The 26,384-nt window shown below is 42.2% G+C and overlaps 1 protein-coding gene across 1 annotated transcript; it reads right to left on the bottom strand. All coding sequences in view use genetic code 11, as the record gives it.

Annotated features, from left to right (window-relative positions):
• Positions 1 to 404: 404 nt before the first annotated feature.
• Positions 405 to 25,103, bottom strand: EGR_04988 (Glycoprotein-N-acetylgalactosamine 3-beta-galactosyltransferase; the record flags this gene model as incomplete). Its single annotated transcript, XM_024494237.1, has 17 exons — positions 405 to 608; positions 1,477 to 1,634; positions 2,022 to 2,123; positions 3,091 to 3,318; positions 3,765 to 3,989; positions 4,214 to 4,423; positions 8,516 to 8,598; positions 12,223 to 13,079; positions 13,671 to 14,156; positions 14,966 to 15,162; positions 15,413 to 15,650; positions 16,633 to 16,878; positions 17,895 to 18,143; positions 20,245 to 20,656; positions 21,601 to 22,111; positions 23,620 to 24,568; positions 24,915 to 25,103. The coding sequence occupies 17 exons, from the start codon at positions 25,101 to 25,103 to the stop codon at positions 405 to 407; spliced, it is 5,544 nt and encodes a 1,847-aa protein (XP_024351331.1).
• Between the last annotated feature and the right edge of the window lie 1,281 nt (positions 25,104 to 26,384).

Below are 26,384 nucleotides of genomic sequence, written 5' to 3'. Positions count from 1 at the left end.
TCGCGTCATCAAATAAAATCTCAGGTTGCTAACTCGCATGCTCCGAACAAAATCGGAAGACGCTCCATTGCGCATATCTGGCCAGAAATTAATAATTCCCCTACTACTCAAAGTACGATTTCGAAGGGAATAGGCACCTCACCAGATTCCCCATTCACCAATCCTAAACTACTTAGCCAATAAAGAACATGGAACCCCTAAGCGACAAATACCCATTTCGACAAACTTCGTGCCCACCAACGCATACGAACGTCACCCTAGCCCCACTCATCCATGCAAAAGACGCTCCGATCCAGGCAGACAAATGCCGGTAGATGCTCCCGCCCAGAAGAAGTCAGTCTCTCTCCACATTGCTAGCAAATATGAGGTAAAGAGCAAATATATTAAAAGATAAAAAATCAATATCAAAAATTAACACGATTCCACAGTCGCTTTTCCAAAGACAGGTGTTCCTGAGTTTGGTTTACTTGCTTTGGTGAATCGTACTGTTCCACACCTTTACCGATACCGTACGGGTAAATGTGGTACAGGAGGAGCTCCAGAACGTACATGTCTCTTGGACTGACGTAATGAAAAGACACGGAGTGATCACTGCAGCAATCGAGGCCCTAAATAACAATAGAATAAAAGAACTGCCCTGTGATAATCGCAATAAATTGAACCAACTTAAATGAAATTGTTACAGGGAAACAATATTTCTGTGATTCCTCATCAATTGCAGTCAAAATAACGACAGTTGGGATAAGTGGTATTGGGGAGGAACCGAAGAACTCTACAGTCCATCCTCTCATTACAACACTTATCATGTGGATAATAACAGCATTTGCACAGGAATTGCGCCACAAAATGAGTCTACTGCTCCACTGAAGAGCACAATCAGCAAAGACTAACCAATGTGGTTACTGGTAGAATCAGGTGATAGCCTCAAAAAGTATTCAGTATTTGGCTTAATTCGTTCCGCACTTATTACGCTAATGTGCAGTTGCCCTCGAGGACTTCGAGAGTGACAGATGCATTGAGACTCACGCCACACCTTAAAGACATTTTTAAGGGCGTCATAAGGAAGGCATGCGCCCAAGTACACTAGTAAACTACTGTACGATTGGTGAGGACACGGATGCGCACACTGAGAGGTCAGCACCAAAGAAGTGGTTATTATTATATCTCCTGCATATGGGATATACTATAGGTATATTTACAGCTCTGTTACATGCGGCGACTACCGTAACTACAGAAAGGAACCAATTCTGCGACTTGTTGATGGCTCCAGCCTTAGTGAGCAAAAGGCATTTAAATCACCGAGACCCTCCCTTCCTCACCTATACATTAACCTCTCTTTAACTAAGTGTAACTTGAAACAAAACACGCACCGCATCCTGCATGATTGACACTTATTATGGCTACTGTGGCGGCATCGACTACTGGGGCGATGATCACGAGAGCTAACTCCTAATAGGTGGTGAATAACCCACTAACCGTTTTAACAGGAAAGTAGTTGTAGTAATGAATCCAGGAAACCCTGTCTATGTACGTTCGGTCGAATATGGTGCTAGGACGGAAGGGATGGAAGGTCTCTCGATTGAGTGCATCCAAACTGTCCACCATTTGCACGCCCACGGCTTCCGCACAGGCACCTTTCAAAATAGGGAGTTAAAATAAGAGAACTTTATCTGTCTAAGCTTCCGTTTGTTAATTCTCAAAGTCACGTTTAACTATTAAAAGATAATAGGGGCGATAGCTAATCAACAACAGTTAAAGTTCATTGTCTTTCTGTTTGGCACAACCTATACAGGAGGATAAAACAGTCTCTAGTGTTACAAAAACACACAAGACGAGCGTCAAAAGTTAGGCAAAACCGGGATGTTTCAGGCGCTGTTTAAATCAAATAAGATTTTACTGTAAGTTGAGTGCCTGGCGAAGTTTGACGTTGAGGTGTCAATACATTTGACACTCATTCTTTTCAAACAAGTTTAAGGCCGTGACATAATAATAGTGATAAGCCGGTGGAAGAATTGACTCACCCAAATTGACATCCTCAGACCCGCCACGCTTATGACAGCCAGGTGCTTCCTTAAGCATTGCCTCAGCAATCAACTTTAGGGCAGCGCGAGATAATACATACCCTGCGCCGCCAGACGCATATCCCTGTTTGACGAATTTCTACAAGTGGAAAACGCAAATCTATAACTATCGAAAGCCAGCTGAATATTTAGTTTAAATAGTATTAAGCCGAAAGTGCTAGTTGCTCCAAAAGTAGCGGATTGTATATCCATAAAGTGGTGTACTAGTTACACAGACTCATTACTATCTGAAATACGACTGCAATGTCAGGTGTCACAGCGTCCTTCTCGTGCCACTTATGCTTCACAAAGATATGTCTTAATGAATCTTCACAGATGATTAGGGACTTGCAATATAGGGCCTTCTAATATGAACTTGGCATTTGATTCACGGAGCTGATGTCTCCAAAGGAACATCATTGCCCAGTTGTACCGCTTATTTTGTATGACTTTCAGCAAGTGTATGACGATAAGACTGTAAAGTACAGCAGAAGATGGAAAAGGAAATCGGGTAGTCACTTCAATTTGCCAGAGCGTCATGAACACGATATCATGTTCTGGAAAGCTATAGAAAGGCTGTACACCTGAGATGCAAAGGTTTGAAAATCTTCTTCTAGCCAAACGGTGAAGGAGTGATATTAATTGTTCTGTGATTTAAAATGCCTCAAAGAAAAAAAGAATAGAATAAGAAGTTTGGGGCAATACTATGAAGATGCGCCTTCAGCTTTATGACAGCCTCTCTGAATGTCCACAGAAAGACCTTCAATGCCTGAGTTGGCCGCCAATAAGAACGATAAAAAAGCGTGCTGATAACTAATACTTCCCCCACTTTCCGACACTCTCCAACAATGTTAAACACAGTCAAGCAATACGGTCTCAGGAACTGAGATTGGCTCACTGAAGAACCACTAGTGGTTAATCCATCGTGCAACAGAAGGTGAAATGAAGACATCACGTTCCGTTCCTATATTGGGAAGTATTGATAAATATTCAGCAAATTGATGTTCATATAATGCAACAAGACGCTAACAATAGTATAAAAGAGCTGGTAAGCTTGCATTGAATCGCCTGCCCATAATAATAGGTAAGTTGGGATCGTGTTTAGAGAGTAGTAGTCGGAGATTTTCCACAATCACGTAGGTGTCGTCATCGGCTTTCATGAAGAAATCGTAATCATTGAGAACATTTTCATAGGTGTGGACCAGAGCACGGCGTATCTTCTCCCAAAGCAGGCCCCGACTTTCTATTTCCACTACGCCTACAAGATGATAAAACAAGCACTTAATGTCCCCCTAATTTCAATTACCAAACACTCTTCCTGTGGCTCGTATTGTATCCACTGAAAGAAACTATGCAACTAAATGCCATCCTAAAATAGGTAAACTATGGCGGTGTAGCTCGTATGCGCATTTCAGATCAAATACACACATCGGAGGAATTCACTTTCGATATATGAATTAGCAGTTTTTGGGATGGTATCATGAAGACTGATGGAAAGTCAAAATTCAATTAATTCGCAGAAATATCGCTTCAAAGTTTGATACTAGCATAGAGAATATAGTGAGACGCCCAATGCACGAAAAAAAAAACTAAGTATTTGACGGATCAGAAACAGAACCCCCAATATTCTAATGAATTTTAAAGCAATCAACTACAAATATAGGATAGTAAGTAAAATTGTTTCAAACCGGCAGGAAACCTCACGGATGGATGGCAATTCTTCGTCCTCCTCGGAACTAACGAACACGTAACCATTGAGACGCTTTGCCCAAGTTTCTTTCACGTGAATCGCCTTGGACAGCTTGGTTCTCGGTGTTGTCAGAATGGTAGCAAACACGCGAATCTTCTCTTTTAATTCGTCTGCAACTGTGCGTTCTACTTTATAAAAAGTGCAAAAGTAATAAGCCCAAGTTTTAATTATTCCAAAAGCTTAATAATGCTAAATAATGGCTATTAATAGGGGTTCCGGGAGGAATGGTACTAAAAAAAGGGGCTGTCATATTTATTTCCTGAATACGCAACCACTTCAGACGAGCAAAAGGCAATGTAAATCATCAATAAGCGGATTAGCATGAGAACTAAGCATATACGACAATGGTGGGTTTCAAAGTACCAAAACAGTTTCCGTTTTACATTAAAAGCACTTTATTTACCGTGCCGTTGGCCGCTGTCGTTTCGCAAATTTTGGTACGCTATGGTATCTTTGTAGACATCCATATTCCTCACTAACAAGTATTCTGAGGCCCGACGAGCATCAAGGATCCAAAATACCATCATTCCAATAAGCACACCAGTAAAAAACATGGCGTTTGGTGATCGACGACAGCGAAAAAGAAGGTTTGAGAGCCACATTTTGGCAGTACCTACGATGAGTGAGCAATGTATTTGGTAACACTTATCAGGTTCCAACAGTTGACAGAACGTGTCTCAGAGAGAGGATGTAATCTCACAATCTAGTTTTACGGACAAAATATACTACAGATGTAGACAGATACCATGTAAACGGCTGGATCACGGGAAAGGCAACATAAAAGCAGGCTAAAAATCACCTTCTTTGTTGTTAACGAGCCGAGACAACCATACAAAAATAGCGTAATGGTAACTTAGACAACTGTACTCAAGAAGCGCAGGTTTATCAACCTATCAAACCCCGTTTTAAACCATTGGAAAATCGCGAATATGCCGAACACTTACACGCAGCATCTGCTAACCCGCAATACAAATGTTGGACGATTACGGTGGTAAAAATAAACAGCAAAGTTAATTGCGAAAATACGAAATACGCTGTGATTTTTTCTGTAATTCATTCCTACTGGAATCATTGTTTTGCTTCTTAATACGACTTTCAAAGCAGAATATTTAAAAGTTTAATAACTTTTGTGTCATTTAACTAAGTGTTTTTAGCTAGAGTAGTCTGTAAATTCTTAGCCTTTACGCAGATTGATTAAATGTTTTCAATTTTTTTCATGGATCCGGTTTTTCGCTTGAACAATATAAATGCAATTTTAACTTCTCTACAACGCAGGACAGAACACGTATGTGAAAACTGTTCCAGCACCATTAAACCTCTAGGCAGTAGATTTTGCTAAAAATGCCAACGCAGAAAAAAGGGAGATTATAAGCGCCACTAGATCCCAACCATAGTAGGCAATTCGAATGAAACATTTGACTAGCTCCGTTTCCTCAGCTCAACACTTCAAAGCAAAACAACAAAATACCACATCATTCTTCAGCAGGTGAGGCTCTGCCATTGTCCTTTTTTTCAGTAGTGTGCTCTATGAGGCATGTCAGTCGCATCTCAGCCCTTCTGTACGCTACTAATGCGTTTTCTGGCCTAGAATTACGACTTCCTTGGACTACAGGAAAGTCTAAGGGCGTACCACTGGTGTCAGCAGAAAGCAAATCTAATCAGAAAGAATGACTACCCTAATTTCGGTTTTTGAATGCTAAATCCCAACGTGACAAATAAGAGCCATCCGTTGCGGATGGGAGAATCTGTGACGCCGCCTAGCTGAAGAGTTGAAAATGCCGTCCACCTCAGACAAACACCCGAGTTCTGTGTTCTGGATCAATGCCATTAATAAATAAAGCGAACGAGACTAGCCGTGGCTCTGAACCATCTAGAAAAGTTCATTACGAAGCTGTCCGCAGTGCATGGGTGAAGATGTCAATGTAGTGAACACGCGATACTTCCTCCACATCTCCTACAGCTAGATAGAGCCCAGGTGGATACAAAGCCGACCACCACTGGAGTGAGAACTAAGTTCCATGAATCTACAGACGCGATAGCCCCACCCCCCCCCCCCCCAATAAACTATTTAAACTCTTTTCTTGTAGCAAGTGACTGCTTTTAGGCAAGTGTTCCTACGACTAGCGATAAAGAGACGAGACAGCCTCGTTCTAAAGCATCGTCCAAATTCTAGCGGCATAAGAACAGCGTATTCTTCCTTTTTCAATGCACTTCCCAAACAAAATGAAGCTCCAGATTCAGTGGTTCTGTCAGGAAGGATCACTGACGTTGCAGTCAAATATCCCCTCATTACAAGCGAGACCAATGATCAGTTCGTGGTGGTTTTCTCTTCTTGTGGTACCCGACGTAAGAGGTTTACGAAGCGGAGCGTGGAAGACTTAGTTATGCGGGGACTAAAGGCCCCAGCAATCGTACTTCCATTGGGTGGCATGCCCTGCAGGCCTTTCCAATGGCCCCTCTGTACGTCGACAACACACATTCTGGCCCCATTATTGCAACTTCTTGCGACTCTAGGGGAGATTCAGGACAGTGTAGGCGGCAGCTCTTGAACAAGGCTTTTTTACTTTAAAATACCAACTGCCCTGCTCTGATTACTGCCTCTTTATTCTATTTGTCGGTACTTTTATAGGAACCAATATATTCAATTGTTTACTGAAAGCCATCAGGAGTCACCTGGGGTGGAAACTTGGTGTAAGTTGCGAGTAAATTTGCGGTAAGAAAGTATATTATTCCAAAGAACTTAGTCCAATTTATAAAAAAAATTGCAAATTATGCTATGTTTATTATGAAAAATATAACCAAGTTCCTATAAATAAATTCGCGCTTAAAGCAGCATTCCTGAGAAATCCGTTAAAGAATGGATAAACTGCCAAATTAGTAGCAATTGCTGTATGACGTGTGCTGAATTTAGGCGAAGGGGAGGAGCAGGAAAGGAACAACCGCACGCAACAAGTTGGACGCCAAACAATGGGCACAGGTTAGCTTGCACACCCAGAAAAAAGATTACCATATAATAATTTAAGAAATAGTCGAATACTCTTACTGAGAGGAATACTTCTAATATCGGTTTTTTTTAAAAATGAGGTGAATATAGGGGAAAGTAGAGAACCAAATTATTAAGGATGTTTTAATTACTCCCGTTTCTGCAAATTAAAACATTACTGGTGTGCGCCGAGGTTACTTTTTTGCACAATGTGTCTGGATGCTAAAATAAGTACATTTTACCTAGTAAAAACTCCATTGTTCCAAAAAAGTAGATAAACTGTTGATAGGTTTAACCCCCTACGTGTTTTGATGAGAATCATTGCATGCAAAGCGCTAGATGAAAAGTTCACTGCCGACCCACATAACCCCTTTATGCAAATTTCTACAAAGATCGGGAGTCACAGTTTACTGGATTTTCAAAAACAACTCATGCTGCAATCGCTGAGTGAGGAGATGCAAAAGGTAGATAAATTTATAACCAGGATCATTCAACTAAGGACAATTCAAATATATCTGTAGCAGTAGCTGGACTTCAGGTTAGCAAGCGGCACGAGCCCCACACATTCTGTTAGCTTTTATTCTGGTGGCTTTCTAAAACAGAAAGTACGCTTTATATAGTACGAAAAGAGTGCTTACCTCGAAAAATAGGCCCAATTGTTAATAAATAATAATTTACACAATTTTAGTGGACAGCGAAAAGATGAATTTTTGCAATGCGAGGAAAAGCAGAGTACTCAGGTAAAGCATTTAATGCAAAACAAAACAGTTGGTGAGAGGGATACTTAATAAAATCAAGCATTTCCAAAAGCCTTCAACTTCTGTGCATTTCGGTGTAAATGCTGCAGTAATAATTGTTAGTGCTTACTTCGTGTTCTTCAAGTGAGTTCTTTCAGTTGCAATCTTGCTGCACATTCAACTAAAATTTAAAAGTTACATTCATTATTTAAAACTAGCAGCTAATCCACTTTTACTAGTGGATGACAATCAGACAAGTCCAATTATTTTGTAAAATAAGAATTCCCTTTTAACAGGTAAAAGCAACAGGATTTGTCACATGTATTCCTCGGAACTCACAAAATGAGGCGTTCGCTGTACACTCGGGCAGATTGTATAATATTCCAAATAACATCGCCTGAACAGCTCTGTAATTCAATGCGATCGTGGATGGATATGGGGGTACTCCAAATGCGCCCGCCTAATAGTAACGTGGTGCATTAATTCACTTTCCTTCACCACAAAGAAGGAAAACGTATGTAGAATTAGGTCTATTAGTTGTGTCAAAATCAAAGCTTTTTTTCAAAATAATAGCCACCGTTAACACTTTCAATGTTTTTGCAAAATTTGGCCTTAGGCATTTGAGGGTCAGGTGGAGAGAAATGAAGACATACCAAATCTTCCAGAATTGCATAAACCGGGACTGATATTGGCACATTCTTTAGCCTATCCCGCAAATTGGCAATATCAATTAGTGCTTTATAATTTGTTAGAATCAGATAGTAATTCCATTGGAGATAACCATGGTATGCTATAAGGAGCATTTCTCGGTATATTTCCCAAGAACTTCCGTTGTCTATAGAACCAATTTGAATATGAAAGTTAAGTTGAAATTGTACTGTTGGCAAATTGTAGATCTAATGAACACCATGCACAAAATTTCATTCTCGTAAAATGGCTATCTTTTCCTACTTCAAGTAAATAAAATTTAAAAGAAAAAGCTTACTGAGAATCGGTGGTTCATCTACGTACACGAATTCGTCACACTGAGCTACATCGAATTCGCCTGTCGGTGCTTCGTCCACCGGGCTAGCATGAACAGCACAGAATATTTTCCTCTCCGCTAGGTTAAATGCAGTGCTTTTCAAAAAAAGCCTTTCTAAGTTTTCTTTAAACTTTATTTACAAACAAGTGGACAATTCTTTACTTGATCGGGGTATCATTTGTCGTTTCACTCAGAAGGAGCACATTTAGTCGTGATTTAAAAATCCTACACAAAGAATACTACCTCATGCGCAAATCAGAAATTAAATGTGCAATGTATGATAAACCTAGCCACTTCCACATAATTCAATAAGATGTGGGGAGTTGAATATTAACGTATTTAGTGTAGTCTATTTTAACATTTATCAAACGATCGTGTAGCAATGAATCTTTCGACTACGTTGACAGTCCGGCCGCATTCAATGTGAATAAGTATAGCTTAATATCATTTTACACATTAGAGCTCATCTGTACGGTGTCTTAGTTTTATTTCTTTTAGATGCGGATCTCTTAAAATTGTTGTTAAAGTTTTCTGATGTTTTGTGCCTTTATTCACTTACTAGCTGTGCTTGAAATAATCATGAAGGACTTACAGGTCAGGAGGGATGTTTTTAGGTGAAGCATGATTAGCATTATGATAATCAATCGTAGGAGGATGGTTTTTGTACACATTATTTCAGTGACTTCTAAAAAGTTGACAGAGATGTGGTGACGAGGTAGGGGTATCATGGTCGACATTCATAAATTGTACCTAATACAAAGGCTGCTGGATAGATATGGCATTTTCTACCCGCTCAATACGACGGAGTACAAAACGAATCCTGGTCGCAGACTACCCTGGTTTTAATTACCTTTCTTTTTACGTGGTTTTCACGTGTGAGGCATAGATACATTACATTGTGGAAAAAAGTATTCTTTAAATTGGAGATTAAAAAGAATGTTAGGCGTAAAATTGAAGATTATTTTATGCAGGAAATAACAAAACAAATAACTTGGTTTTAAATCGCAGTTATAGGCTTACAGGAAGTGAAAGGATGGGAAGTAAAATAGGACATTTTACACTATAAGCAAAATGAAAGTATCTGTGTTGTAAAGTCGATGAGGAAATTGTTCTATGGAAGCAATTTCATCTGGACAAGAGGACTTATAAATCAAAATACGTGGGATGATTTGTTACGGCCTTGCATAATTAGCATTGTAACAAGAGAAAACATTGAATGTACCTTTACCTGGTTGTTAAAAATTAAGCACCTCTGGAGTGGATATCTTATTTTATAGTGTATTACATCCACAATATTTTGTCGCTAGTTTCTGTTAATATGAAGAAAACCCTAAACAAAAGCAAGGTACCTCAATTCAGGCACGGATTTAAGTTGCTGTTTGCAAATTCAAATAATGGCACATTAATGCCAATCATAAAGATCTCCTGTTGCACTATAACTATGGCAGGGGTGATGCAATTTTTGTCAATCACACCGCAAGAAGTTACTATTACTTTAAATGAGTCTCAGGATGTCACAATTAATGACCGTATAAAAAGCACGTTGTTGCGCAGAGCTAACCGCCTACGGGAAACTCAAATTAGCAATACCGCTGAGTAAACTATGCAAAATTTGAGGACTTATTAGATTGATTAACGCGGGTCCGTAATAAATTGGAAGTCTCATCAAAACAGATTGCTGGATTTAACCTCACGGAAAGCATAAATAGCCGGCAAAATATTTTTGAATCCTATGCGTTTATTATTTCATTTAAAATAAATCTTGAGAAAGATGTTTTTTATTGTAATGCGTCCAACATATGCCATTACGCATAAAATCCATGGGACACTTTAAATCACAATGTCAAATGCGTCTTGCAAGACGGAATCAAGGTCTACACTTGTAGAAGGGGAGAATGACTACAAAGTAGTGGAAAGATTTACTACTTTTGCAAACAGCCAATGAAGTCATCTTTACTGGTCAAAGAAGGAACATTTTCATCTAGAATCAGCCGACACTTGTTATAAGTATTAGAAATTCGCTAACGTTTTAATACATAGCTAAAGTGTGGCTTAAATAATACCTATGAATTTGTTATCAAAGGAATCCCTCCATCACAAATTAATGATAGAAAACCACAAATGGTGGCTGGTGTTTAAAGATATGCAGAACCCCGATTCGTAAATTTAATCCTTACCTAACAAATCCTTTACATTAAAGTCGTAGCAAAGTAGGATTCCACGACAAATTACTCCTGAGCCGTCACGAAAATATGTAAAGTGAGGTGATTCAAACAAATTGTGGATATTAAAATCAGCCCCTTAGTGTAGCACACTAAGTGCTTTTTAAGTAAAGTTAATATTATAAAACCTTTAGTTTTTGGATTTTAATTGCGATATGCTGTGAATCACAACTCAGTCTTTATTAGGCCATGCATCCCAATCCCTAGTTTCATATCAATATATCAAGAACTATGACTGAATCAGATGTTACCAGTTTTAGTGGTATTGATATTTAAATCTATAGAGTGCATTAGTACAATGCTTAGTGGGTCGAACATCTACTACCGAACACTACGACCCCGACGTGCCAACCGAAGAGGCGACAGCTAAGTAGTGCACGTAGCTGGAAAATTACGCCACCTTCTAATGATAATTGCATTCACCCCGATCTCCATCGCTGCTTTTAGTGTCAGCTATCACAGTTTAACAAAGTCGCATTACTTTTACAAATTACGAGAAGGCCTTCGGTCTTAACAATGGTGAAATGGTTCGTAACTTCAAACAGACTCACGTCTATGGCCCTCTCTCTGAGTCTCATTTTGGATATCCAATAGCTTCTTCACGGGGATCCCTGTCTTAACTCAGTGTCATCTATTAAAACGCACGAAATAGTTTCGCATAGCTGATCTTTAGCGAAAACACGTCCTCGCCGAATTCTCCACGTTTCAATGTGTGCCAGCCATCTAGCTGGATTATATTAGGATCCAAGGACTTACAAAAAGTATCATAAACTCATCATCGAAGGAAACGCTTTTAAATCAATTATGACCACGATTTGAATTGCACGATTGTAAATATCCAGAACTGAATGTGGCTTCAGGAGTTCCGTTGTTGCAGTTTCCAATTGGTTTAGGTGCCCAGAGACGCTCCCGCCTTGCGACGTCTTGGTGCGCCACTCAAGCAACAAAGTAAGAGATCGTGTTTCTTGAAGTAGGCCTCTAACCGCTGCCACCAATGCAGCGCTGGGCCTGCTCTGCAGGCCTTGTGCGGCATAAATTATAACAGAGCGACTGATGGACCGTTAACATTCTAGAAACAAGGTTTAACGGCATCAGCTTTGTGAAGAGAAGCGCAGAAAACAATGGCCGACTTCCATTACGAATTTATGATCCCGATTCCACTGAGCTGCATTATTCGCGTAAATGAAATTCCAGTCACGCCCAATGTTTTCAAGTGTGTATACCAAGGACTCCAAAAGTGCTCATGTTGACCTCCGAATCGTTTTCAGTCAACAAAGCATCACCAACTTTATGGTATCCCTAAGCCCACATAGGAAAATAAATGCAAACATACACAAAACCTACATACCCATATCCAAAACTTTTAAACCCACGTCAAAAATACACGTTCTAAAATACATCTTTTTATAAGACTGATACAGAAAACAGGACATTAGCCAAAATCACAGCACCCGACTCGAGCCATAGGGCCGAATGTTAAGAGTATAAACAGCCTGTGCGTTGCTCCCAAACACCTTTCGCTTATCCTCAATAGCACCGAATCCCGCCTCCTCCATACAGTGCTCCACTAGACGGGCTGCCTCCCACACTGACAGCTGTCGCCTTGCCACCTTCGCCCCGCGGTAGCCAGGCACCGGTCCGCCAACACCGCCTTTCGCCGCCAACGCACCGCCAGTGCCACTTTCATCCCAACCTGTTTGCGCTGGAGCCAACACCCGGCAGATTGGCCACCCGGAGCCGAAGAGGCACCGTTCTGGACCGAAAAATCCGATCGCCTGAGTCAGCACTCTCATCGGGCTCCATTCCTCCGTCTCCACCTTCGCATCCGCCTGCCACACAATCTTTCCCGAAGTCGCTGTCAACTTACAGTAGACGTTTGGGTAACGACTGAGATATTCCAGATCACTTTTCCACGCCGAGAGAATTATTTCTTCATCCGGACGTGTCGAAGTGTACTCCAAGGGAAGGCCACAGTGATTAAGGACGAGTTTTAAACGCGGGTGTTTGTAGGCCAGATGGCAGGCGTGTTTAAGCTGGTGTGGACCGATCATAAGATCAAAGGGCATATTGTTTTGTTCTATGGCTGCAAAAGCGCAGTCGACGTAGGGATCGAGGAGGAGGCTGGCATCAGTGTTGGTGAGATCGTGACGCAGTCCCACCAAAAAGGGATCCAGCATAAGAGTGCGCAGACGGGAGGCCAGTCCACTGTCGTGCAGATCCACCCAACCGATGTGACCCGCGAGGTAGTAGTACTCTTCTGCTATTGACGACATTGCCATGTTTTCTTGATACGTTGGAGTGGACTAGAATACAATCGAATGGGGATTAAGAAGCTCACTCTTCATGTTAATGATGGCAGAGGAGCACAATACTTATCAGTCGAGGGTTCAGATAAACAGACAGCTCACAGAATGACACCATCAAAATGTCGAACTGTTTTCCCACTTAAAATTCTGCATAGTAATAAACAATTAGAATATAATTAAGTAAACACAAAGGCAAGGGCAGACTTCTGGGGATGAAGCAATGCGTGCATTGGAAACGTGGAGTAGTTGGTGGGCTGAGTAAAGAAGGTCAATGATATATTCATTCGCTCAATGACCACTGCAATACGAAAGCCAACTCTCATCACAAGTGAAACACCAAATAAGCATTTCCTAACGGCGCGTTTTTGTAAAGTGAAGCAGTGCAGAACAAAGTGATGTTTGTCACGATGGCCTCTCATAAAACCATGACTCGGTTTTAATGTTAGGAAAGGAACGTGATGCCACGGATGACCAGGATAGCCCAGATAGCATGACGCAGGAGAGGTAAGCAGTAGTAACAAGACTCATTGGTTGCTTCGATGGTAAAGCAGCGATGGCATTGTAGAAGATAGGGTTTCCATCACCCACCTGAACATGAATTGCATACTGTACAGGGGAGAGTTCCCCAATGCCCTCCTTCAACTCCGCATTGGCTCGATGTTTCATCTCAAACAGATCTTCTTCATAGTTGTCTGGATTAAAATCACGAGTCAGGAGCCCCTTGGCAGAAGGTAGACGCCAAGGTGCGTCACCGGGCAACTGAACGCCTTCGTAGATGTCGCCAGGACGACGGGAGAGAGACCACAGTTGGAAGTGAGCGTCAATGTACTGAGGAGTGATAGGCACCCAAGCTGAGAAGGCGGCGGCAATGGCCTCCTTCTCGGCTGTCTCAAAGTCCGCTGCCTCATTGTCGATGAGCGCCTCTTCCTCGGCCAACAACTGCTGCAGCGTACGCTTGTCCCTACGTCGATAGGCCTCCTCGTAGTCGCTGCGGGTCATCGGACCCGCCGCGTTGCTGTTTCGCTCATTGCCGCTACCGGCACCGCCAATGCCCGTCCGTGATGACATGATAGGCTGAATAAAGGGTTGAATTCAGGTTAAGCACTCACGCACAAGTGAGAAAAAACTTTAACAAACACAACGCCACAGAGACTAAGCTTCCTGAGACATTCAAAAAGGTCGACGCGATGAATTTTCGGAATGAGTATCAAACAGAGCATAAATCAACGGCATTAAAGGATTCTAAGCCACAAATACTAAGCATCCCAATAATACTCCCAAACTGAAGCATAAATACGCAAACGCAAGCCCCTCTAAACATGATCAACACGACCTCAACTTCATCAGAACATATTTCATGGGAAACTGGACCCGTTGCATATCACCTGGGTGTGAATGAACTCTGAGACTCCTCATCTACTCACGCTTGTTGCACCTCAGCCTTCTCGACAAGATCTAACACACCAATCATAACTAACTGGACCTGCGATCAAACTCCCCATTCTAAATACCGGAAAAGGGATTCAGCATTCGCTTCTCAACAGTCTCCAAAATCGAAAGTGGAAACACAAATCGAATGCACCACAAGAAATGAGGTTCTGTAAATGAGTGAACCGTGGAGGATTGACATAACCACACACACACACACACACATGGCAGCAAACTGCAACCGCCAAACATACAAAACAGAAGACACCTTGAGCAAACGTAAAAGTACGGCATTCTTAAAGTATGAAAAGAGGATAAACATAGTGAGAAGATAGGAGGCGCGTCAACGCGGTCCACGGAGTATGTACATGGAGCAGAATGGGAGACAAGGGAAGGAGGGACTAAGGAGCACTGGTAGTGGTAGCGGCAGCCGTCGTGGCAGTTTTTGGCTGTACAGGCAGAGCCATCAGCTGCTCCGGGGGGAGAGTGCGATAAGACTTGACGCACTCAAACTTGCCCGTGGCGTAGTCCAAGTGGATGAAGGTTTCTGCGGCCACGTCCATCACCTTCCCCGAAGTCGCATCGATCACTCGCTCTCGGTACTCCGACAGGCGAATACGCAATGCGGTTCCGCCTTCTGGGTGTGGATTTACTGGAGATGGCATTAGTGGGAAAAAAGATGCGACAGGTTATTAGGCAGTAGATATGCGATATCAGTTGGTAAAATCTATCACTTCAAAGCTTCAGTTAAACTGTTCCTATACCATTGTTATTGCCAATTCAAACAGACGTCGGAGTTCCCAAACGGTACCTACTGAGCTGCCGTCTACCGGATCAAAACTGTGATGAAGGGTAGTGGCGCCATGAAACAAAAACACCACCCAATGAATCAATCAGCTCACCACGCTTGCCACTGAAGAAGGAGAGGATAATAGCCTTGTCGGGACGAGTGAGGCGATTGGCGCCCTGAAAGAGGGTCTGGATAGAGGTCAATTGGGTTGAGGTCAAATGAATCTTCTCCCTTGGCTGCGCCAGTGGCGGAGGTTGTGCTTGAGGCGGCTGTGGTAACAGCTGTTTCGCTCCAGCCGTGGCAGCCGGAGCTAACGGTGCCTGAGCGGGTCGAGGAACTATCCTCATCAACTGCGTGGGAAAATACGGCAAATGTGAGAACATCTTTCCCCTCACTCGAAGACCACTATTTTTTACCACATTTATATCACGAAAGCTTAAAATGCATAATTTCAACCTTTTTTTAACGAACACGAACACTTTAAAACAGGTTTTTTTGAGCAAAAGCATTTGGTGCGTACCTCAACAAAAAATAGAAACATTTTAAAGGAACCAAAAAAACCCGTGGAAAAAAGACCAGGATGATGCCTTGAGGGTGACAATCAAAATATCCGCAAGTTCCGCAGAATCCACCGTTTACCCTGATAACGGTCTATGGACCACACCTAAAAAACTTCACTGAGATCCAAATTTTTGTTTAATAGTCCAAACGACAGCTCAACCATTATCAGATCGAAAAAATAAGATGTAAATATACTTTTGAAGATATCCAAAGCTCTGACCCATCTGACATTATCGGGGAAAACAGGAGACGACACAATGCTGATTTAACGGTTCTCAGCACCTCCCATCCACACAAAACAGCTCTCGCAGCGATAACAACGTCCATCGCCTGACCAAAATGGAGAGGAGGGGAAGAGAAACCAGGATGTACAGGTAGAACACACATGGCCCGTGCCCGAACCCATGTACGAACAAGTGCAAGCATCTTCCATTTTGATAGAGATACCAATTAGGTCGTTAAAATTGGTAAACAAAAAAGCCTTTGACTAGAGACCAAATATGCTAACATCATGCCTGTTCATGTCGACCCAAAGTAGCAAGGTTTCACGCCACCTACGAAACAGAGTCGGCAGTGCACTCTACGCTGAATGACAGCAACCGTTTTATCAAGGAAAAAAGGTACACGTGAATGACAAGTCAAACGAACGCGCATTACATTAGCAAACACCTGTTCATGTGAATTAATTGGCATCCTAAATTGTTATTTATCCTGGATTTAGAGACAATGGCTTTAATTGTGTAACCCGAGCGGAGAAGATAGTCCACTCACTGTTTGTTGTTGGGGTGGGTTGTGAACAGCTGACGTGGGAGCTACCTGACGGAGAGAATTGGCAACAACGAAACGCGGCCGTTGCTGGAAGCCAGCACTACTGGAGGTGATGTTGGCTGTACTGCTGCTCAAAGATGGCAGAATCACCGGGATTGTGCCCGGTGCGGCAGCCGTTGAAGGCGCCACCGAGGTGACTGTAGACGCGGTTGTAACTACAACTGGCGTTCGTGGACGGATCTGTATCAGCTAAAAAAAGAGGGGAAAATTCGAGCGTTAATTCTGTTTAAAATAACAGTTTTTAGTTTTTTTTTGGCAGAGAAGTTGGTGATCCAAAAGCTATCCGCAGTTAATGCCTATCTGTTCAAAAGTGTAAAACGTTTGAGGAAGTGAAGGGTGTTTAATCTCAATTTGAACAGATTTGTAACCCTATTGGCTGAGAATGATTCCGATTATTAATTTCTACAACTAGGTCAAGATGACGGTGGTGTTGTGCAACTGTCGCTACCGCCAGTAGCGAAAAAAAACTCATGTTTATTTTATTTGAACAAATAGAAACGCAATTACTAAGGGGTCTCAACTGGTCAAAATATCAAGCGCTATTTAATTTTTTTTCTCTTTTTGACGGCAATAGCGCGAAGTCAGTTGGCTTTAAATATTCCAGTTCTAATAATCGGGTAGTCATTACGAGATACCCAATAACACAGAGCATTGGTGACAGAGACAAAAGTGATGGTTACCCTTCAAAAAACAACGATCAATTGTGGCGGTGGTGTCCAAAGAGGTGGAAATATCTACAACTGTAAGAGGAGGAAACACGGCGTTCCTCCCCATGCATTACGTACATGGAATGTCTGCGAGTTGTGAGGATGTAGATGCTTTGATTTACCCACTATCCCTAGTTCCTGTAAGTAGAAAAGGAGCGCGACTTGATTCACATTTTAATGGACTAGTAATGCTACTGACTATTTACTTCGCAAAATATATAAAGATATTTCAATTTCGACTGGATTAACTCATTTTAAGCATGAGGTAACCAACATCTGGATTCGCATCTCTATCGATGGTATACGATTAAGTCTTCAATGGTACCTTAGTGAGTCACTCCCAGAAATCCACAAATCAGCACTTAGCTGTGGAAATACATTGAGAAGCTGAATTAACTACACCACTCGATATAAAATCTTTTATGGATGCAACTACTCTATAAATTCAGTAAACATTCTCCTCTACAGGAACAAATCCTAGCACAAATAAGGACATACCCGAGGCTGAAGACGAGGGGCAGCAACGAGGGGAACAGTCTGTCCCATGGAAACTTGAAGGGTGGCTTGTGGAAGGGAGGAATTGACCATAACGGTAGCCTGCTGCTGATGATGATGTGGCGGAGCTGTGGAGACCAGCGCAGGACTGCGAATAAGAACCTGTTGGGGAGAGCCAGTTGCTGCCTGAAGAGTGGAAGTGGGTATAGAGGTGGGAATCTGGGTGGTGGGAGTTGCTGCCATTTGGAGACGCTGCAAGAGGATGCAGAAAGGCAACGATTGAGGTTTCATAATAACAGCCATCACTATTATCAGTGTAAAATGACTTGAAATCACAACTCTCAATTTCATTCACGTTAACAACCTACCAGCATTTCTGTACAGATGAAATTCTACCCAGACGCACACAAAGAGCGGAAGTCAAACTTAAATCGAGTAAACAAACCCTCCTGGTTTCACTGACTGGACACCAAACCTGAACGTCGCAGGAAAAGATTAGTACTTAAGTCAACACAATAAGGCAATTAAAACTAGACTTGAAGAAATCTAAAACGATGGTGAGAGAGTGATACTTCCCCTACCTAAAGGTCCTAGGACGGTCATCGTAGGGAATCGACCCACATTGGACACTACAAAGTCTGGCAATTTCCATAGCGTTTTCACAAAGAGAATGTTATTCTAGATCCACCGAAATCCGCAAAAAGCATTAAAATATTTAACCCAAGTTTCATCTCGCCCAGTTAGATGCCGTTTGTGAAGCACAGACCACTTTGTGACAGTCAACGCAGAAGACTAACCACAGAGAACACTACGATGCTCAGAAAAGAGGATTGCAATAAACGAACTACATTTGTTTTAATTCTGCCCTTACCTGCACAGACTTTTCATTCCGGGTAGATTACGGCTACCACCCTAGTGAAGCGATGCTCCATCCATGTCATTTCTGCTACTAATTCATGCAACAAAGTTCTACACAGACTTGTACATTGCACTAGAAGGGAGGACTCTGGGAAGCAACATCAGTCATACGAAAAAAAAATTTCTCACGGGAAACATTAAAGCACTGGATCCACTCACACCCTGTCCTCATCACTCGTTCTTCAATTACGTCAGATTCTGCGCGCTTTAAAGCAGATGCAAAGTCCTGACCAAAGTTTTAGCCAAGGTAATTTCAGCCAGTGGAACAGAACCATACTTACTGTTTAAGCCTAATCAGATGGTATGGCTATCAACAACTCCTATATCAGGCATCATATCCGTATTTTTTGCAATGCTTTTTAACTGGAAACATTCTCTACTTATATACTTGATTATTCTGAGATCCCACGCAGAGGGAATTTGATATAAATTTAGGAAGACTGACACTGGGACCACGGCATACTGGAACACCTGACAGGCTAAAAGATTGAAAAAATTTAGGACGTCAAGCCAAGTAAAAAAGTTCATGCATAAGAGAGGAAGGAGACAACACGCGGAGTCCCGGTTTCTAAAATCACCGTAGGAATCTGTGTTACTGAGATAACCCTATTTGTTTACTTGCTGCTTTTCACATTTGAAAAAAAAACTAAACCAAAAAAAAATTTAATTGGCATAAAACCAAATTGTAAGTTAAAATCAATGAAGATGACTTTCCAATGAAAAAATAAAGTAGCAGACAGGCAAATATGGAGAGGGGGATAACTGCCACTACCGGTTCTATAACTTCATCACAAAAAGTGAGCATTCAATAGTTCTTTAACACAAACCTACAACTAATTAGAAACAATTGTTACTTTCGAGAGGAAAATAAAACCTGGTTAGTGTCGCATAACATGGGTATAAATTAGTTTCAAGCATCAAAGATGGATGGTACAACACGAAGTTCGAACAGTATGCCCAGAATAACCAGATGGAAAGCACCAGCTAACGGCACCAAAACTAGAAATGACATGGAAAACTCATTAATTCTGCCTTGCATAAAAAAAAGCTTGCTCTAGGTATTTAGAGATGCCTTCTCCATTGCTTTGAGAATTTAGTTTTAGTGCCAAATAGGGGTAAGACAGAGTAACTCAAATTAGATTAATCGTGGTAGAAGTTTTGAATACAAATAAAGTTGAACTTTTAAGTAGTCTACCAATTGAGGATAAAGTCACGAGACTTTCTGATTCGCCATGCATAAAGCAATGCAAACCAACACAACTCAACGTCAAATTAAGGGTGTCTCTGGAGGTTAGAGCTTTACCACTTAGGCAGTCAAGAACTTATTCTGCGCAAGCACGCGACGCTTGGTGTGGATAAAGCCTATCATACAAACAAAAAGCCTGTTTCTTAAGAAAGTACTTAAATTCAGAAAAGCACAATCACTCACACTTACAGTGCCAGGATTCGCGATTATTACAGTTTGCTGCTGTTGCGGCTGTGGTTGCTGTTGCTGCTGTTGAGAAATTTGATGTGGTGCGGTGGTGGCCAGCGCGATTCGACCATCCGGCAATTGGACGAGCTGCGTGGAAGCTGTGGCAGTGACCCCTTCTACACCGGCAGCGGCCTTCTGCGGGGCTTGACCTTGCGACGGCGGTGCCCACGGTCTCACGAAGCGGAACCGTGGGCCCCCAGGCACAGCCTGGAACACGCCCCCTTGAGCTGCCGCCTGCTGACCCGTGGTTATGAGATGGGGAGCAAAGTGGTCGCCCTGGGTGGAGCGTTGAAGCAGGATGGTGGCGGTGGGTGTCACGCTCTGTTGAGACCGCAAGGATACTGAGTTCTGCGGAATGGCCTCAGTGAAACCCCTACAGAGGAAGATAAAGTGGTTTTACTCAACATGTAACCTACTTCTGAAACGGCATTTATAGTATTTAAAAGCCTAAACTACGCGGATTCATGCTTATTGGATTCGAAAATAAGCTTTTACTGTGGTACTGGAAGTGAATTAGTCACTGTGAGCTGTAACAGAAATAAAATCTGTATGATTATATTTATTGTAGGACCTAGAGACTTTTGTAGAAGTCATTCCTATCGTTAAAAGTTTTTTTTTATACTTGCAAAACCACTTCCATCATTGATACAAAACCATGAAAAAGGGTTGCGTTAACAAGACGGCACTGTGATTGCTGCCATAGCAGAGCGATAGGATTATAAGCACCTAACCAACGCGTTAACTAGAGACGTAACAATAATTCAAAAAACATCTAGTCCAGGCTCGACTTAGATAGTATCTTAAGGAAGACAAGGAATCTCTATTATCCCTCGACAACCGATGCAGGGGACATTATGAATGGAGGAGACCAACGCAGCATTTGAGCTCACAGTACTTTGTCTGAAAGTATTCAACTGATAAGAATTAGCAAAGCGAAATGGATTGGGTTCTAAAAGGAATACCTCGTACAGAATAATTTTTTTTCGACTATGATATTCCAAAAACGAGGTGAACAGGACCAAACAAATTATGCCATGAATGATGAGTAAAACTGTTCTTAGATAACAAGAAGAACCTGTAGTAGATATTACAACGAGTAAGCTAGTAAAATTAAAAGTTGAAGCAGATGTAGAATTACTTGTTTCAATCCTATAGTTGATATGCTAGTCCTTTGTGTTTCACGTCATTCAGACACTAAATAGCGAGCCATTGCCCACACCACCTCTGTATTAACAGCCACACTAAAGTTACTCCCGAACTCAGACGCTACAAATCACTGATGATAAGTAAGAAATAGCTTAATAATCGAAAGCTCACCGAAAGCCCCGGGGAGCAGTCAAGTGAAACGCGCCATCAGCACCAACAACAGCTTCACATTCCTCCTCATCATCATCCTCATAATCCTCATCATCATCGTCCACCACCTCATCCCCCCCATTCTGATCGGATCCCCCTTGTCGATTGGGTTGTCGAACACGGTGGTGGTTACGCGTCGGTCCAACACCAAACGGAGTCCAGGGTTGTTGCATATCCCAGCCTATAGGTTTCGCAGTCGCCGCGACAGGCCCGAGACCTGGCTGGAGCCGGGGTGGTTGCTGTGGCATCGGCTGCAACAGCGGCAGTGCTTGGGAGACAACGGGTGTTTGAATGGGATGAGAGGGCGGAGACAGTAAAGCCACACCCGTCTTCTTGCCCCCGGCAGCAGCAGCAGAAGCAGCAGCATGAGCAAGCATCTTCGCGCGGCGAGCGGCGTCGCGCGCTTCACGACGCTCCTGCGCTTTCTGCTCTCGTTCCTTTCGCTTCTCTTCACGCTCCTTCTCTTGTTGTTCTGAAAGATAATTGTAACCAGACACATGACTACTTAGCCCACCGCATTAATAACTTTAGAGCAGAAGCCAGTATTTCAGTCGTGCCACCTCTGCTCTTAGACTCGATTCCTTCCGCATTGTTAGGGATCTCAAAGCAAGATGTCCACATTTCTTTTCATACTACCCAGTATTATCATTAAGGCAACGGTGAAGAGAAATGTAGTTAACGTCATTAAAGGATCGGTGAAACATGAGGCAACACCAATGACATCAGCAATCAAGGCTTCCTGTACCGTGATGCAATGGTACTTTGGGTGGATCAAATAACCACTAATCTGAATCTGGCAGAAAAACTAAGTTTCCAGGGGCCAAAACCGTAGACGTAAGGCAAAACATATTTTTAGTAATTAACCCATTTAACAACAAAGCTAGGTCCTTATCTGTCTTGAAATCTTCTTAAGAAAAATCCACAAGGTTCCACCGAAACAAAGACCGAAACCAAAATACTCACACCTACTGTCCCTCAACACCACAAGCTAGTGAATTTACTGAGACATAAGGATACACAGTGGCACGATAGGAAACGAATGAAGAGGTAACGTGTGAAGGATGAAATACACAAAATCTCCCGAACATTAACCAAACCACTAATATGAAATTTGCTTGTAGGAAAAATTGTTGCAAAGTGAAATCCATGTGCAAACACCACGATCGTGAGACCTCATGTAGCTCTCATTTCCAGATCTCATCAGGCACTTCAAACAAACAGGAAAAGATAATCTTGTCGAAATTTGCTAGATCTACTGCTACCATTACAGCGACTGTGCAAACTGTTTTAAGGCACTTATACACCACCACGACAGAAAATGCAAGTCTAACAACTGCGAATGCGAGGAACAAGACCCAAATTCGTAGTAAATTATGTTCGTACAAAATATACAACTATAACCACTTTTGCACCGATCTGCTGCGATAAGGCTCTTCACTGTTAGCCATTTTATGCACCTCTAAAGCGACTTCGCCCGGGTTAAGTATTTGTGAAACTACTTCTCCATCCTTGATAAATACAAAAATAATAAGGACTGCGCAAATTCTAACACCATGAATAGGCACTGAACGAGACCTTTCCTTATCTAGTAATGATAAATATCAGTAAGGAAACCAATTTACCAATGCTAGTGCCTTCTCTTGTAAAAAAGTACAATCCCCACGACTATCACTAAAAAGGTCAACTAAACTGTGTGGTTTCATGGCAATCCACCAAGCACTGATTCTCATTGACTACAATCATGCTGTTCACTCTTATTTTTGTTAATGCCTGCTGTTTTGGTATCAATCACCGCTGTAAGGAAACTTTTCTTATGGATGACCTCCAAGATAGCTTAAGTATCGAGTCTAGGAGCAGTACATAAACGGAGAGCGCTTGTTACTGCAGGGTTATCACCAAGGCCGAAATGACGTTCCACTGCCTCGAAAACTACATTAAAATCTACGAGACCCACACGTGACTCATAAACCGAAAACACACCTTTCCGCAATTTCTTTGCCTGAAGCCCAATAGCGGGTAAGTCCTGAAAGTCTAGCAATTTTATTCCACTTGATCGTTTGCCGCCAGCCACTGAAGCACCCGAGGCATTCAGATGTCGGAGGGAAGCTCGTTCACCAGGCTCTGAGGTTGTTGAAGAGGAGAGAAGCATCATTCGTCGTGAAGTATTTCCACTGGCCCCACTGCTGGAACTACTGTTGCCATTCCATCCTACTGCTGATGTCGCTGACACGGCTGCTGGACTTCGATTGTGCATCGCCAACAACTTAGCTCGGGCACTAGTGTTAGAATTCGTGGATGCTGCAGAAGGCCCAGTGTTGACAGAACTGATGGGGGCTGAAACTTGGCCGTCATTCATATCTGTCTTTCGAACAGCAGAAGAACGTCGAGGAAAACTAGGAGCGCGGCGACAGCCCAGGGGAGATTCCGAGCGGAGCGAATGTAGGTGATGACTGACACTGTCTTGAGAAACGTCCTCTCCGCCATCCTGTTTGCCGAAACTGCGACCAGGGATGGGCACATGAACACGACGACGCTCACACTCTTCCTGTAGGCGATCAAGGTAAGACTCCTTCATTTGCTGAGCCGGTGTCTTTTCGCGAATTGTAAAGCCGCAAAAAGAGTTTAGGCAGTTGCTTCTGAGATCTTTAGGTAGCGATGAGGAGGAGGAAAAGGAAAGACCCAGTGCATCATCCGTGATGCGTGCGTCAAGCAATTCCGCTAGAGGAGGAATTTTAGAGGAGATGTGTCCATCTGTTGAGCAGTCTTCGAGATCTTTAAGGGTCTTAGCGAACGATTCGCTAGTATCGGAAAGGTCAAATATAAGGTGGTTGAGAGACTGACGACTATGAAGCGCAGTTGCAACACATCGCACGAAGTTGTTGTCCTCGACTAACGCCTGCAGAACCACACTGTCGACAAGTTCAGCAATCTAATGAGCATGGACACAAAAAGATAATCGAGCAAATGTAGAAATGCCGGCAAAATGACTAATCAAATAGCAAACGCTAAGGTCGACCCAAGACTAAGATTAGCATATGTAAAGCTGAATTTGCAGTAACGCAATTTTCACAAATAAATTGCATAGTAACACATATATGACCAAAAATAGGGCTTTATTTGACATGAAAACATAAAAAATAGGAGTATTAGACAGCCTTGTTTAAAATGGTAAAATCGAATTGCAATACAGAAAATCGGCAGAGAAATAAACCTTGCAAAAGTAAAGATTATTGAGCACATTATATCATTAAGTTGTAATGACGTCATGGCCTTACCTCAGGATCTGAAGGGATGACAGAATTGGTATACGTGAAGGTAAGTGTTAACTTCGACTTAACATCCAGCTGGTTGAAAGCTTCAGCTATCTCCCTCAACTTCGTTACCGGGATTTTTGAGAGGTCACATTGTTTAGACCAATTATTGTCTGAGAATTGCTGTCTTATGAACTTGTGTAGATCAGCCATATCGATCAGGACACAAATGGAAAGGCGCGCAAGAATAAAGGGGGTAGTGGAGAATTCAAACAAACACAACTGGCATTTGAAGTTTAAAAAAGCACAAAATGCTTTGACACCAGAGTACAAAATAAACATGCTATCAAGCGAGCCTTAAAATTAGAATGTCAGGCATTTACTGTCCGATTAGAGGCACTAGTTTTACAATAAAATTTTGAAATCTCATTTAGCGTTGCAATCAACTGCGGACAGATCTTGTCTTCTCTTAGTCTGATGTAACACCCAATCACCAGCAGTTTAAAAAGGCTAAGCTCTGACCCTATCCACATTTAATGGGAAAGCATCTGCAAACTTGAGGCGGATGCCCTATCGCAGATTACCGGACACACCAGTGACTTTGCTGCTCATAAATCCAAGATCACTTTTGTTAATGACATTGAAGATGGTAAGAAAGTGTTTCAAGAAATTCATGCGGTCTTGTAAAAATTGTCTCCAGTTGTGTATTTGGTCTCCTTTAGAAACCGACTCAATGATAGCAATAAACGTCTTATTCAGATGGATTTATGCCACTCAGACTTGCAATGTACTCAGTTTCAATTTTTCAGCCGTTTTGAAGGATTATTAAGTTTACTTTCTAAAGGTAATTTTACAAAAGAAGACGATACCCCTTGAGCACAATGGATCATGCTTATATCTGCGTATTCATAATTAGCATTCTAAGGTGAGGTGGCTTTTCTCGTAGCACCAAAATTTTCTCCATCTATTCCGTGTTTGTACATTTCAACAGCTATTTTTGTGTCTGGAGGATGGTGTGACCCTCGAAGTTTTCCACTAAAGTGAAATAAGCCAAAATAGTATGCAGTTCATGCATTATTAACGTGCGGAATTGTCGGGAGGGTATTTGTATGTCCCGAAATCCATGCCGTAGGGCTGAAATGCAACCCGTAGAGGCTGCGGTGTCGGTTTGGTTGTTAGGCAAGCAGCCACACATAATATCAAGTGACTACAAATGCACTCATTCTGCATAACTTTGGTCTCATTCTAAAATGCGTCTTCTTGTCAAAAATTAAATACTGTTTCGATTGAAACTAAGAGAATCGTCTTACTTTTTAATAATATTCATTACTGTTTAATTCGACAGTCAGTAAGAGCTAGGACCACCATGAAGTCGCTTAACAAAAGCTGCTCCAAATGAACGCATGCCTGTAATTCTTCCATTGCTTGTTTAACTCTTCGTTCAGATTTTGCGGGCACTTAGGCCTCCCACCCCTCCGTACTTCGCTGGGTGGC

This window comes from Echinococcus granulosus (genome assembly GCF_000524195.1).
Source record: "Echinococcus granulosus chromosome Unknown EG_S00034, whole genome shotgun sequence".
NCBI lineage: Eukaryota > Metazoa > Platyhelminthes > Cestoda > Cyclophyllidea > Taeniidae > Echinococcus > Echinococcus granulosus.
The sequence above is the reverse complement of the archived record's forward strand: the minus strand, read 5'-3'. Positions and strand labels throughout refer to the sequence as shown.